Consider the following 15,272-nt stretch of genomic DNA (forward strand, 5'->3'; position numbering starts at 1 on the left):
TCTTCCCTTACCTCTGGCTCCGTCCCATCATCACTCAAAACCGCAGCTGTTACCCCATCACTGAAAAAACCTGGTCTAGATCCCAACATTTTCAATAATCTTCGTCCCATCTCCAACCTGCCATTTCTCTCAAAAATTCTGGAAAAAGCAGTAGCATCACAACTCCAGGCCCACCTCTCCAACAATAACCTCTATGAACAGTTCCAGTCCGGTTTCCGCCCCCACCACAGCACAGAAACAGCTCTTATTAAAATTACAAATGACCTCCTGGTAGCAGCAAATTCTGGTCTTGTATCCATCCTCATCCTCCTCGATCTGAGTGCCGCATTTGACACCATCTCACATTCCACCCTCCTTAACCGACTAGCTTCCATTGGACTCTCAGATACACCCCTAGACTGGTTCCATTCATATCTCTCTGGCCGTACTCAGTTCATTCAGTTAAAATCATTCACATCCCATCCATCCCCCATCTCCTCCGGTGTTCCCCAGGGCTCTGTCCTCGGCCCCATCCTTTTCATCATCTACCTCCTCCCACTCGGACTGATATTTCGCAAATACAACATCCATTTCCACTGCTACGCGGACGACACCCAGCTCTATGTCTCCTCCAAACCCTCTTCCAATTTCCCACCCTCCTCCCTCAGTGCCTGTTTACAGGAAATCAAAGCCTGGTTCACCGCTAACTTCCTCAAACTTAACAGCGATAAAACTGAAGTAGTCCTCATTGGTTCCAAGTCCACACTCACCAAACAGCCCAGTTTCTCCCTCACTATTGACAATTCCTCGGTTTCCCCATCCCCTCAGGTTAAGAGTCTGGGTGTCGTCCTCGACAATACCCTATCATTCCACTCCCATATCAATAACACCATCCGGTCTGCCTACTTTCACCTCAGAAATATAAACCGTCTCCGCCCCTCACTCACCCCCAACAGTGCTGCAATCCTCGTTCACTCCCTCGTCACTTCCCGCCTGGATTATTGTAACTCCCTCCTCTACGGTCTCCCCCAAAACCTTCTCCGGAAACTACAACTGGTCCAGAATGCAGCTGCCCGTATCATCACCAGAACCCCCGCCATCAATCACATCACCCCTGTTTTGTATCAACTCCATTGGCTTCCCATCAAACAACGCATCAACTATAAAATTCTCCTCCATACCTTCAAGGCCATCCATAACCTAGCTCCTCCATACCTATCTGACCTCATTGACATTCACACTCCCTCCCGGTCTCTCAGATCTGCCTCTGCCATCCAATTGACCCCCCCTGACAAACCCTCAGCCTGTGTCTCCACCATGGGGTTACGAGCTTTCAGCCGCTCTGCCCCTCACCTCTGGAACTCCCTACCCCCCGACATCAGAAACTGTGAATCGCTCCCCACTTTTAAAACACACCTCAAAACGTACTTTTTTAGGCAGGCATTTGCCTGACCTCTTGTCGCTCTGCTGCTAATTGTTTGTTTTATTGTGATTAGTGATTTGTTTTTTCTGCTGTTTTTATATTGTATTACTGTTTTTTTTTTAAATATTATCTGTTGTTTTATACTGTTGTACGGCGACCTTGAGTGCCTTGAAAGGCGCCTTATAAATAAAATGTATTATTATTATTATTATTATTATTATTAATCAGGATGGAATATGAAATTGATCAGACTTTTGATCAGAAATTGATCAGACTTGATCACATGACTATAGAGATACTGAGTACTGATTTGTGTTATTTTTGGAGAAAATCTGAAGGAGTAATATCCAAAAATATGTTTTCCATAAGTCGGCCCAAAGGTGGCGCTATAAAAGGCTGATGTGAAAAATGCAGGGAAAGGGCTTTTCCTTGGCCTCTAGGGAGTGTGCTTAAAAAGTTTGAAACTGATCGGTGGAGTTATAGGTAAAACCACAAATCGGCCTCTTATAGCGCCACCATGAGGCTGATTTCAAAAATTTGAAGTGGCATTTCTTCCTCGACCTAGTGGGAACGTGTGTGTACGATTTCATGATAATTGCACTTTGCGTTTGGGATTTGAGGCATTTTGTTCAAAACGGCTCAATCCTACAAATTTTGGAAGCCAATCTTAGCCAATCAGGATGGAATATGCAAAATCGGACAGATCCGTGTCGATCACATGACTGTCGAGATACTGCCTACCGATTTGTAGGATTTTTGGATAAAATCTGTAAGAGTAGTGCACAGAAATGTGTTTTGCGAACATCGGCCACTAGGTGGCGCTAGAAAAGGCCCATTTGAAAAATTTAGGGCAGAGGTTCTAGATTGGCATCCAGGGAATGTGTGTGCTCACTTTGGCAGCGACCGGGCCAACGGCGACTGAGATTAGGTGCACACAAACTGCGAGGACACACGGACGGACGCACGGACGGACGCACGGACGCACGGACACACGGATGGACGAAGGGGAAAACATACTCTGCCCCATGCCTTCGGCTGGTGCAGACAACAATATAACAAATGCATAGGAATATCAATCAATATCATTCAATTGCTATAGTGTTTGTTCAGTAACAGTGTTAAATAGCTCTATATTGTGACAGTAATCATTGCTATAGAGTGTTTGTTCAGTAACAGTGTTAAATAACTCTATATTGTGACAGTAATCGTTGCTATAGAGTGTTTGTTCAGTAACAGTGTTAAATAACTCTATATTGTGACAGTAATCGTTGCTATAGAGTGTTTGTTCAGTAACAGTGTTAAATAACTCTATATTGTGACAGTAATCATTGCTATAGAGTGTTTGTTCAGTAACAGTGTTAAATAACTCTATATTGTGACAGTAATCGTTGCTATAGAGTGTTTGTTCAGTAACAGTGTTAAATAACTCTATATTGTGACAGTAATCGTTGCTATAGAGTGTTTGTTCAGTAACAGTGTTAAATAACTCTATATTGTGACAGTAATCGTTGCTATAGAGTGTTTGTTCAGTAACAGTGTTAAATAACTCTATATTGTGACAGTAATCGTTGCTATAGAGTGTTTGTTCAGTAACAGTGTTAAATAACTCTATATTGTGACAGTAATCATTGCTATAGAGTGTTTGTTCAGTAACAGTGTTAAATAACTCTATATTGTGACAGTAATCATTGCTATAGAGTGTTTGTTCAGTAACAGTGTTAAATAGCTCTATATTGTGACAGTAATCATTGCTATAGAGTGTTTGTTCAGTAACAGTGTTAAATAACTCTATATTGTGACAGTAATCATTGCTATAGAGTGTTTGTTCAGTAACAGTGTTAAATAGCTCTATATTGTGACAGTAATCATTGCTATAGAGTGTTTGTTCAGTAACAGTGTTAAATAACTCTATATTGTGACAGTAATCATTGCTATAGAGTGTTTGTTCAGTAACAGTGTTAAATAGCTCTATATTGTGACAGTAATCATTGCTATAGAGTGTTTGTTCAGTAACAGTGTTAAATAGCTCTATATTGTGACAGTAATCATTGCTATAGAGTGTTTGTTCAGTAACAGTGTTAAATAGCTCTATATTGTGACGGTAATCATTGCTATAGAGTGTTTGTTAAGTAACAGTGTTAAATAGCTCTATATTAAGATAATATTGAAATTAGCAGATCTACCGGCTCATAGTGATGCAATTATTTGAAAACTTTCTAGTTTGTTTTCTAGACTTTTTTTTTCTTTTGTTGACTTGAATTATTTTTTTACAAAACAGATATTAAAGGTGTATTCAGTGATAATGAAAGTGGCCGGGGGTCATCTTGTCCCTTACTGCCCTTACAGCGTGGAAATGATTTTTTACACCATTATAATGTTCTCGTTTTGATCATTAGACCCAATCACTGAATATCGGTAGGCCTACGTCTCCAGCTTCAGTATATGTATGATACTGATTTACTACCAGACTGTGGCATTTTATGAGTTCAGTAGTTTACAATCTAGGCATTTAGCAGACGTTCTTAATTCAGAGCGACTCATGTGGTTCTCAAAACTTTTATTTTGACTATCATAGCTAAACATCATAACATAACTACGGCCATACTCTACCCTGATTGGTCGAGGACTGGCTGGCCACCTCTGAAAACCAAATCTAGCTATGATCGTAACACAGGCCATGGTGGAAGTCCTTATATGGTCAGCACACATTCTAGTGAGGAGAATGAATGGAAAATGTACCAATTATATTTTTATTTGAATGCAATACAATCACTGAATATACCTTTAACCACTTCAACCCTATTTAAACTTTGTCTATTTGAAAATAGCCGATCTACAAGCTCACAACGTGTCGCATCGCAAGACGCTCTGAGCTTGTAGATGTGTTTTTTTTATTTATTTTTTATTTTACTCTATATTTCTTTACATTTTGAAAACCTTTGAAATTGGACATCCTGCATTCCGCGTTATGAGTATTTTAACTTTTGATATCAGTAGGCTATTTGTACATTGTGGTATTGATACTTTTAGTCAAGTACTTCTTCCACCATGGTTTCACTCAGACTCATTGATGTGATCATTTTATATGAGTATTTGTACATTGTGGTTGATATGTGCTTTCACTCAGACTCATTGATGTGATCATTTTATAAGAGTATTTGTACATTGTGGTATTGATATGTGCTTTCACTCAGACTCATTGATGTGATCATTTTATATGAGTATTTGTACATTGTGGTATTGATATGTGCTTTCGCTCAGACTCATTGATGTGATCATTTTATATGAGTATTTGTACATTGTGGTATTGATATGTGCTTTCGCTCAGACTCATTGATGTGATCATTTTATATGAGTATTTGTACATTGTGGTATTGATATCTGCTTTCACTCAGACTCATTGATGTGATCATTTTATATGAGTATTTGTACATTGTGTTATTGATATGTGCTTTCACTCAGACTCGTTGATGTGATCATTTTATATGAGTATTTGTACATTGTGGTATTGATATGTGCTTTCACTCAGACTCGTTGATGTGATCATTTTATAAGAGTATTTGTACATTGTGGTATTGATATGTGCTTTCACTCAGACTCGTTGATGTGATCATTTTATATGAGTATTTGTACATTGTGGTATTGATATGTGCTTTCACTCAGACTCATTGATGTGATCATTTTATAAGAGTATTTGTACATTGTGGTATTGATATGTGCTTTCACTCAGACTCATTGATGTGATCATTTTATATGAGTATTTGTACATTGTGGTATTGATATGTGCTTTCACTCAGACTCATTGATGTGATCATTTTATATGAGTATTTGTACATTGTGGTATTGATATGTGCTTTCACTCAGACTCATTGATGTGATCATTTTATATGAGTATTTGTACATTGTGGTATTGATATGTGCTTTCACTCAGACTCATTGATGTGATCATTTTATATGAGTATTTGTACATTGTGGTATTGATATGTGCTTTCACTCAGACTCATTGATGTGATCATTTTATATGAGTATTTGTACATTGTGGTATTGATATGTGCTTTCACTCAGACTCATTGATGTGATCATTTTATATGAGTATTTGTACATTGTGGTATTGATATGTGCTTTCACTCAGACTCATTGATGTGATCATTTTATATGAGTATTTGTACATTGTGGTATTGATACGTGCTTTCACTCAAACTCATTGATGTGATCATTTTATGAGTATTTATACATTGTGGTATTGATATGTGCTTTCACTCAGACTCATTGATGTGATCATTTTATATGAGTATTTGTACATTGTGGTATTGATATGTGCTTTCACTCAGACTCATTGATGTGATAATTTTATATGAGTATTTGTACATTGTGGTATTGATATGTGCTTTCACTCAGACTCATTGATGTGATCATTTTATATGAGTATTTGTACATTGTGGTATTGATATGTGCTTTCACTCAGACTCATTGATGTGATCATTTTATATGAGTATTTGTACATTGTGGTATTGATATGTGCTTTCACTCAGACTCATTGATGTGATCATTTTATATGAGTATTTGTACATTGTGGTATTGATATCTGCTTTCACTCAGACTCATTGATGTGATATTTTTTCTCTGCAGATCTCCAGGCTCTCCACACAACAGGTAAACAAACATCAAAACAATTTTTTCCTAAAATGTATTTTGGCCGGCCGTGATGGAGTTGAAATGCCTGATTTATACTTAGCTGGGCGCTGAAAATAGCAGATCTACAAGCTCACAAAGTGTTGCAGTGAGAGTGACACCTGCACACTAGAGCTGGGATACCCGACTGAAAACCTGCGGGGCCCGTCGGAACCCGTTGTTGTGCTGAAGGAAGCTCGCTGCTTGTTGTCTCCATGTTCCCCACTACTGGCCCTTGAATTGGACGTTTATTTAGCGATGGTTGTGCATGTGCACTGCAGTGCACTGTGCAAGCCTCGTCTGTCCAACACACATTACCAAGTAAATCCTGGGTTATACTACGTCGTCACGGCGTGTTCCGTGCCAAAAGTGGCTGATCTACAAGCTCACAATGCCTTGCATCTGCGACGCGTTGTGAGCTTGCAGATCGGCTATTTTGCAATAGAAACTTGCAGGATGAGTGTACAGCCGGCAGCGAGTCACTGCAGTCTATATTATTTATATTATTCAATAATCAACTACTAATTAACTCATAGGATGCCCAAAATGTAATGCAACAGCCCCACCTAGGGGCCCAGATTCACCACCATTGTATTATATAGGATTATATTAGTCCGATAAATATAAGGCAGAGGTTGGACAAAATTGTATTATTTCCTTTTTCAACTGATTCTGACAGGAAATTAGGTCTACTAGCCAGATAAAAAAAAATCACTGATCTGCTCATGGCAAATACCCACAGCGGCCAAATCAAGTTGGGCTCCCATCGACTTTCTATGGGGCTGTTAAGTCTGACATCATTTTGTAGGCAGAGGAGAATTTTTGCCCCCAGTGCCCATGAATCTTTTTACTATTTTTACTATTTACACATTTTTCTTCTCTTTGTTGTTGAAAGGAAAGTGTTAGAATTAGTCGTTAGTCGTTATTTTTGTCTCGGATCTGTTGAAATAGCGAGGAACAGATATTGACAATAAATCTGCTTGGAGGTCTGACTACAAAATTATGTCACGGCTTAAAAGCCCCATACAGGAGGAAGGAATCTGCTTTAAGTAGGATGTGAGGGGTCTAACTAGGGGTTTGTCACGATGCTGAATCCATTGCAAGCATTTGTTTTGCACAAAAAACATTCATTGGCCCCAGAAAACGCCCAAAAAAGGTGATGTCTCATCACTTTTCGTCACTAAACCATTGTTTTCTGGGGCTATTTTTAGCCCAAGGAATGTTTTTTGTGCAAAACAAATGCTTGCAATGGATTCAGCATCATGACAAACCCTTAGTTAGACCACTCACATCCTACTTAAAGCAGATTTTTCTGGGTATTTTCCTCCTCTATAGAAAGTCGATGGGAGCCCAACTTGATTTGGCCGCTGTGGGTATTTGCCATGAGCAGATCAGGGTAGATTTTTTTATCCTGGCTAGTAGACCTACTTTCCTGTCAGAATCAGTTGAAAAACTAAATGATACAATTTTGTCCAACCTGCGTGTATTTTTTTCCTAGATTTACTAGACTATATAGGGGCTCCCTTGCGTCCATGCATGCGTGATGACATCACGGACCGTAGACAGGATGTTGTTGTAATTCATCCAGTAGGGGTCAGTATAGCCTAAAGCTACTGTTAGCTGATCATAATTTGGCCATTTTGCCAACATCACCATGCATTTCTTACATGAGCTGCTGTCTGCCAATGTGCCCAGTTGTACCAAACAAACAAATAAACCCAAAACAACAAATACAAATAATAAACAAATGAAACAAACCACTGGGTGACAATAGATAACCCTATTATTACAAGCAACTGCCGGGGAATCCCGTCCACGTTGGTGAGAGCAGAGCGCACCGTTCACACTGCTACAGCGGTGGAAACCAGGTAGGAAAAACTGAAATATAAATTAAGCCCAGGTTTATATTCTGGTGAAAACACCTGAATAAACAATGCTGCACAGAGGGAGGACCCCAACTTACCTAGTGTGTGTGGCGGTTTGTTCCTCACACACACGCACGCGCACGCACGCACGCACGCACACACACACACACACACACACACACACACACACACACACACACACACACACACACACACACACAGTAGTGTTTAGTTCATCTATGTTATTGTATTTCAGTCTGCCATGACCAGGACCTGGGGAACACGTTTGGTTCTGTACTTGTATGGAATGACAATAAAACTCTTTGAACCTTTATTTAACTGTTTATTCTATTGTGTGTTTACAGAGTCTGATGATGTCAGGTTGGTGGGAGGAGCCAGACGCTGTACTGGTGAACTGGAGGTGAAACACCAGAGAGAATGGAGAACAGTGGGTCCTTTTCTCTGGTACCAGAAGCATTCATCTGTAGTGTGTAGACAACTGGGATGTGGATCTGCTGGTTCTACAGAGAGGAGAGATGGTTCTACAGAACAACCTGCATGGTGGATGGGAAGGAATAATAAATGTGTTGGTTCTGAACCTTCAGTGAGGGAGTGTATAGTATGGTTTTCTAGCAGTTCCTCCTGGAGTTTGGAGCTGATCTGTTCAGGTAACAAACAATGACTTCAACAATGACACTAATCTATACTGTCTGTCTGTCTGTCTGTCTGTCTGTCTGTCTGTCTGTCTGTCTGTCTGTCTGTCTGTCTGTCTGTAGTGTATCTGTGTGTGTGTGTGTGTGTGTGTGTGTGTGTGTGTGTGTGTGTGTGTGTGTGTGTGTGTGTGTGTGTGTGTGTGTGTGTGTGTGTGTGTGTGTGTGTGTGTGTGTGTGTGTGTGTGTGTGTGTGTTCAAATATTGTCCATAGCAGGGCTCCAGACTAAGGGACTCCTGACGTCATGAAACACACAGAAACTAAATATGATGTAAACAGAATGGTTAAAAAGTTACCACAGGGAGTGTTATCATCCTTTCAGGTAGAACTTAACACGCTGCGCTATTTGAAGGGGTTCATTTACACAGCAGTAAGAGGCTGAGAACAGACAATCTGGGTTACAGCGGCTCCAAAAGAGCCGATCTACAAGCTGTGGCAGCTTATTTTCTCCAATAATGGTCTTTTAATTAACTCTCAATAACAACAAGGTCCGCTCGTCTCAAATAAATAACTTCTTCTCCGCTACGGTTCATCTGATTCTGAACCAAAACAACGACGCGAGCCGTGAAGCAGACTGCACTGCATGCCATGTAGAGAGCGTTCCATTAAGCATGCATATTCTGTACGGCTGTGTTGTGTGCAATGTGCGCTGACTGAGCCATATGATCTAAAAGCCCTCAAAGCCCAGAGGATGCGACGAGTTGTAGGCTTGTAGATTAGTCCTGTTCAACAGTCACGCATGGTTCTTTACTGTATGTGACATCCACACCCACTCACACCAGCAAACTGTCTGGCAATCAGATTTTTAGTAGCCACAAATGATAGATAACTGATATGACAGTATAAAAATAGAAAGGATTGCCAAGCCAATTTCACCAGCATTAAGGGTAATAGTAATATTATTAATAATAATAATAATAATAATATAATAATACATATAATAAAAATACACATATTTTTAATACATATATATTTTTGGGATGGATTACATTCATTTGGGGACGATTAAATGTGTCTTTTGGGACGTTGGTGAAAAAGTTAGTCTGGAGCCCTGGTCCATATTTGCACGTGTAAACATGTAGAGAGAGAGAGAGAGATAGAGACAGAGATAGAGAGAGAGAGAGAGACAGAGACAGAGAGAGAGAGGGAGAGAGACAGTGAAAGAGAGAGAGAGAGAGAGAGAGAGAGAGAGAGAGAGAGAGAGACAGAGAGACAGAGAGAGATTTTGATTTTAAAGATGCCTTTATTTACTTATTGCATGATTTACAACCTCATTGACCAATCAAAACACAGAGCTGAAATATCCTTCATTAAAAAGAGAGAATGAACTCCCCCTGCTCCCCCAGCGTACACAGAACCCCTCCCACAGTCCACCGTGAGTTCAAACCCTCCATTATTACGCATTATTTAGTGCTTTAATTATTGAAAAATAGCAGATCTACAAGCTCATCAAGTGCCCGCGCTGCGAGCTTGTAGATCTGCTATTTTTGAAGAATCGTGATTTATTTTGTCAGTGGTGCTCAAACCTTTTCATGTGAAGGATCCCCAAAATGATATGTATTTGGCCAAGGACCCCCATTTCAAAATATTTAGTTCCATGGACCCCCCAGAAGCAAAATTTGAGTTGCAAATGTTCGCTTAAAAAATACAAAAGAATAGCAGATCTACAAGCTCGCAGCGCGGTACTCGGTGTCCTGCTGTGAGCTTGTATATCTGCTATTTTTTTTTAAAGCTAAAGTATAAAATAATTAGGGCCCCATCCACCTGGGCCCTCGTAACTCAGTCCCACTTTCACCCAGAGGTGGAAAAAGTAGTCACATTTTGTACTTAACTAAAAGTATCAATACTGCACTGTAGATGTACTCCGTTACAAGTAAATGTCCGGAATTGAAAATGTACTTGAGTAAAAGTACGAAAGTATTTGCATCAAAATGTACTTAAAGTACCAAAAGTAAAAGTACTAAATGTCTGAAAATAGCATATCTACAAGCTCACAGATCGGCTATTTTCAAATAGCCAAGGTATAAAATAGGGCTAAAGTGGGTTAATGTGTGTTTTATAATATTATAATTTACACCTGCAAAGTACCTAGTAATTAAAGTTTAATAAATGTAGTGGAGTAAAAGTACAATATTTGAATCCAAGATGTAGAGGAGTAGAAGTAAAAGTATTGGAAATTGGAAATACTCAAATAAAGTACAAATACCACAACACTGTATGTAGAAAAGAAACCGTATTTGGTCACGGCTTCATGACAATGATCAACACGTCACCATGAATTGTATGGCGTCATAATCAGCACTTATAAACAGGATTTCCTGTAAGTCTGATTTGTTCTGATAGGTAAGTGTTTGAGAAGAAAGAAAGTGAGATTTTAGTAATCAACAGCTGTTCTATATCCATCACTATACGTCTACCCGCTGGTGTGATATAATCACTCAGTGAATTGCCCTGAAACGTAAGCTTTTGGTAAGTTTACTTCAGCGTGCCCCATCATTGAGATTATAGATTTTAAGTAAATCTACTCAGTGAGCATCAACGCAAGCTTTTGGTAAGATTGTGATCGAGGCGTATATAAGTATAGAAAGGCACCCAACAGGCCTATCTCGGAGAATCAGAGATTCGTAAGAGATTCAAGGGCGTCAGCAGAGACTAGATAGAAATCTAGTTAATTCGACGCACAAGAAGACCTGGGCCGTCAGTCATAAGACTAGCTCTGTAATACTAAGCGACCCTTAAGAGTGCTGTTACACGCTCCCTCTATAATAATACCATACTAATCTGTAACACTGTACTTAAGTACAGTACTTAAGTAAATGTACTTAGTTACTTTCCACCACTGCTTTCCCCCCCTTGTGACGCCCCTGAATGCACTCGCTCTTCTGCAGAATATTGCGCGGTGACTCGCGGTCTATATTCTTCTTTGAATAGACTGGTGCTTTTCAATTTCAACCAGTGGTCCCCACACCAGTGGTCCCCGGGGGCATTGGTAACCAAATGGACCCTTACAGAAGTATGCGTAAAAAGAAACCAAATGGATATCATTTTACCCTTACAGTTAAGATCTTTATAAGGGTCCATTTGGTTACCATTTGGTTCTTTAGCTGGGGACCACCTGGAACTCCCTCAAGGACCACGGGTGGTCTCCGGACCACTGGTTGAGAACCACTGTCCATGTCTGGAAGTGCAGCAAGGATTTCATTGTACTGTAAGTCAGTCCCATATGAAGATAAAACAAAATAGCATCAAGCATTTCTTTCCTGAAATAAGGATTTTTTTATTATCTCAAGAAAACGTTTTAATCAATTGAATGATTCAATTATATCAAGGAAATGTTTTAATTAAGTGATTGAATGATTTAATTATATCATTTTAGGATTTTGTTTATTCAGGTTAATAAAGCATTGCTACACTATATACAGCGTTCCTACGCTTTGCAAATATATTTTGCAGCTGGTCCCTTCCAGGGCTCCGTAACACATTAACACATTCACCACCGAGGCGTATAAACTGTATACGTTTGATCAAATCCAACAATTCCACATGCTGGTCACATGGTGTGATCTGTGAGACGTCCAAATAAGGTCAAAACAATGAAAAACCCTGTCAGAGGAGGATGAATGAATTCATTAATACCTGGCAGTGAAAGGGTTAAGCATCTGTGTTATTTTAGAAACATGTTTTAAACTTGTTTACACTTTGGATATTCAAAAATAGCAGATCTACAAGCTCATAGTGCGGCATGAGGTAACGCTCTATGAACTTCTAAATCTGCTATTTTTGAAAATCATGAATGTTTGCAAATCTTTGAATATTATAATATTTTACGAGAACAGTTTGTGGTGTTTCTATCTTTTCTGTCTTGAGTTTTCAGTTGGTTTTCACGAACTGTTTAGTGTTTAAACTCTGGTGTTGGTCAGCATCATGAGTTCACAGCTCTCATAAGGAACTGGGGACCCCCAATAGAATCATATTTGAACTGGGGACCCACCAAAATAATTACATTTCAACTGGCGAACTCCTAAAATTGCACAAAATGACGCGCTATGGGTTTTTGGTTGATCACCTCTCTCTCTCTCTCTCTCTCTCTCTCTCTCTCTCCAGAGTCAGTGAGGTTGGTGAATGGTCCTGGTTTGTGTTCAGGCAGAGTGGAGGTGAAGTCTGATCAGTTGTGGCTCTCAGTGTGTGAAGGTGACTTTGACCAGCAGGATGCAGAGGTGGTCTGTAGGGAGATTGGCTGTGGGGCTCCTTCAGTCCTCCAGGGGGCGCTCTATGGAGAAGGGAAGGCTCCCATGTGGACCAAAGAGTTCCAGTGTGAAGGCAGTGAGTCTGTTCTCCTGGACTGTAGAACCTCAGACTCAACTAGAAACACCTGCTCACCTGACAAGACTGTTGGACTCACCTGCTCAGGTAAACCACAAACTACACTATAGCTTTGATTAGTAGTTTACAGTCAAAGTAATGTTACTGACCCTGATCCAACCTCTGACCCCCCTCCAGGGGGCGCTACCACCCCTCCAGTTAGGTGAAGGTTACCTTACTGCTACTTCCACCACTTTATCCATTATCTATTATGGACAAGCTCATCTGAAAGGATCTATTTTCACTAGTTATAAGTGATCTCACTGGTCAGAGCCCCAGGCAGGTGTGACAGGGTGGTATAAGGCAGCACTCGTTATTTATTGAAGGGGGTTATAGGAGCAAATATATAAGCTCTGATATAAAATGCCATGACCCTCCCTCTCAATTGGGGAGAAAATCAATGACCCTCCCCAGGCATTAAAAAAAAAAGATGACCCTCCCCTAACAACATGACATTTACCACAGTAAAATTATGCCTAAAACCTTAACTTATAGGGCCGTCGAGACGATTAATCATCATACAAAATAATTGCGATTGACAAATAATTAATTATATAATTCCAGTTCACTGCAGGTCATTTCAATTAAGCTCTCATTCCAGTCAGCTGGTGTGAACGATAAAATGACAGTTGCAGTTGTGAATGAAAACGTAGTCCTGTGCTTTCTTATTGTCCTCACCTCAAATTAAATGCTGGATTATTTACTTTTCTTCAAATTGACTGGATCCAACTTGGATCACACAAGGTAACATCCAGGTCTTTATCCATCACAATCAAACAAAGTAGCCTAATCACTCAAACCTATATGTGTGAGTGATCAAGTTTAACATCTTAATGAAGAAGGTAGAGACAGACAGTGCACTGTGAGATGAGACCTTTTTGCTTTTGGACAGATGCAACATCTCTCGCGTGCGCGCTCTCTCTTTTTTTGCTTTTTGAGAGAGCGACACACACACCACACACACACACACACACACACACACACACACACACACACACACACACACACACCTACACACACACAGCCTTTCGGACTTTAAGGACTTTAAGGCCATCGGAAAATCACCACACGCCCGAACATAATTATTGTCTATTTCCCCCCACTTCATTAGGCTATGATAGCTTTGATAATTGCGACCGTCAGGTCGCCGTCCGTCCGTCGGTCACACGTCACACGTCACACCTTTGCCCTGCTCATATCTCCGCATCAGTATGACATCACACTGCTGACATCAGTATGACATCACACCATATATGGAGGGATGTGTTGGTTATCTCCATATCTGGAGATTCAACCTTCAACGATTTTGACATCTTGTTACTAATCTGTCGGTAGATAATGCCGGTCTTATATAAGGGTCATTTGTGTACGGTGTGATGTCATACTGATGTCAGCAGTGTGATGTCATACTGATGTCAGCAGCTATGTCTCTATATATGGAGTTATATGTTGTTTGTGTCCAAATATGGGGCTTGTGAGGTCAGACTTAGTGAGATTCGTCGGTTATCTCCATATATGGAGGGATGTGTTGGTTATCTCCATATCTGGAGATTCAACCTTCAACGATTTTGACATCTTGTTACTAATCTGTCGGTAGATAATGCCGGTCTTATATAAGGGTCATTTGTGTACGGTGTGATGTCATACTGATGTCAGCAGTGTGATGTCATACTGATGTCAGCAGCTATGTCTCTATATATGGAGTTATATGTTGTTTGTGTCCAAATATGGGGCTTGTGAGGTCAGACTTAGTGAGATTCGTCGGTTATCTCCATATATGGAGGGATGTGTTGGTTATCTCCATATCTGGAGATTCAACCTTCAACGATTTTGACATCTTGTTACTAATCTGTCGGTAGATAATGCCGGTCTTATATAAGGGTCATTTGTGTACGGTGTGATGTCATACTGATGTCAGCAGTGTGATGTCATACTGATGCGGAGATATGAGCAGGGCAAAGGTGTGACAAGGCCCTGCAGAAAATGCATGACACGCTGCTGCGCCACACTCAGCACCCCTAAAAACCAGTACTTGGGATTTGTTGATGTAAATGTTCACATAGAGTGTAATAATTGGTAAAACAAACTTTTGGCCTATTTGTGGAGATAAGCGACCAACGGTCGCTTATCTCCCGATTACGGAGTCTTACTGGTCCACATACTGTAGGCCTACTGCTTAATGAAGAACATGATCAATTTAATTGCTTTTTGAACATCAAGAAAGTGTAAAATGTTAGCGAGGGACTAGTGGAAAATTGATC

The 15,272-nt window shown here is 40.2% G+C and overlaps 1 protein-coding gene across 1 annotated transcript in view; it reads left to right on the plus strand.

Annotated features, from left to right (window-relative positions):
- Window positions 1–15,272, plus strand: part of LOC308291822 (neurotrypsin-like) — a 76,137-nt gene that overhangs the window by 18,290 nt on the left and 42,575 nt on the right. Inside the window, exons 3-5 of the mRNA XM_080733954.1 lie at window positions 6,032–6,055; window positions 8,304–8,606; window positions 12,754–13,059. Of these exons, the coding sequence (XP_080590080.1) occupies window positions 6,032–6,055; window positions 8,304–8,606; window positions 12,754–13,059 (633 nt within the window). The remainder of the gene's footprint in view (window positions 1–6,031; window positions 6,056–8,303; window positions 8,607–12,753; window positions 13,060–15,272) is intronic.

Source organism: Nannobrachium achirus, assembly GCF_963921795.1.
Source record: "Nannobrachium achirus genome assembly, chromosome: 9".
Lineage (NCBI taxonomy): Eukaryota > Metazoa > Chordata > Actinopteri > Myctophiformes > Myctophidae > Nannobrachium > Nannobrachium achirus.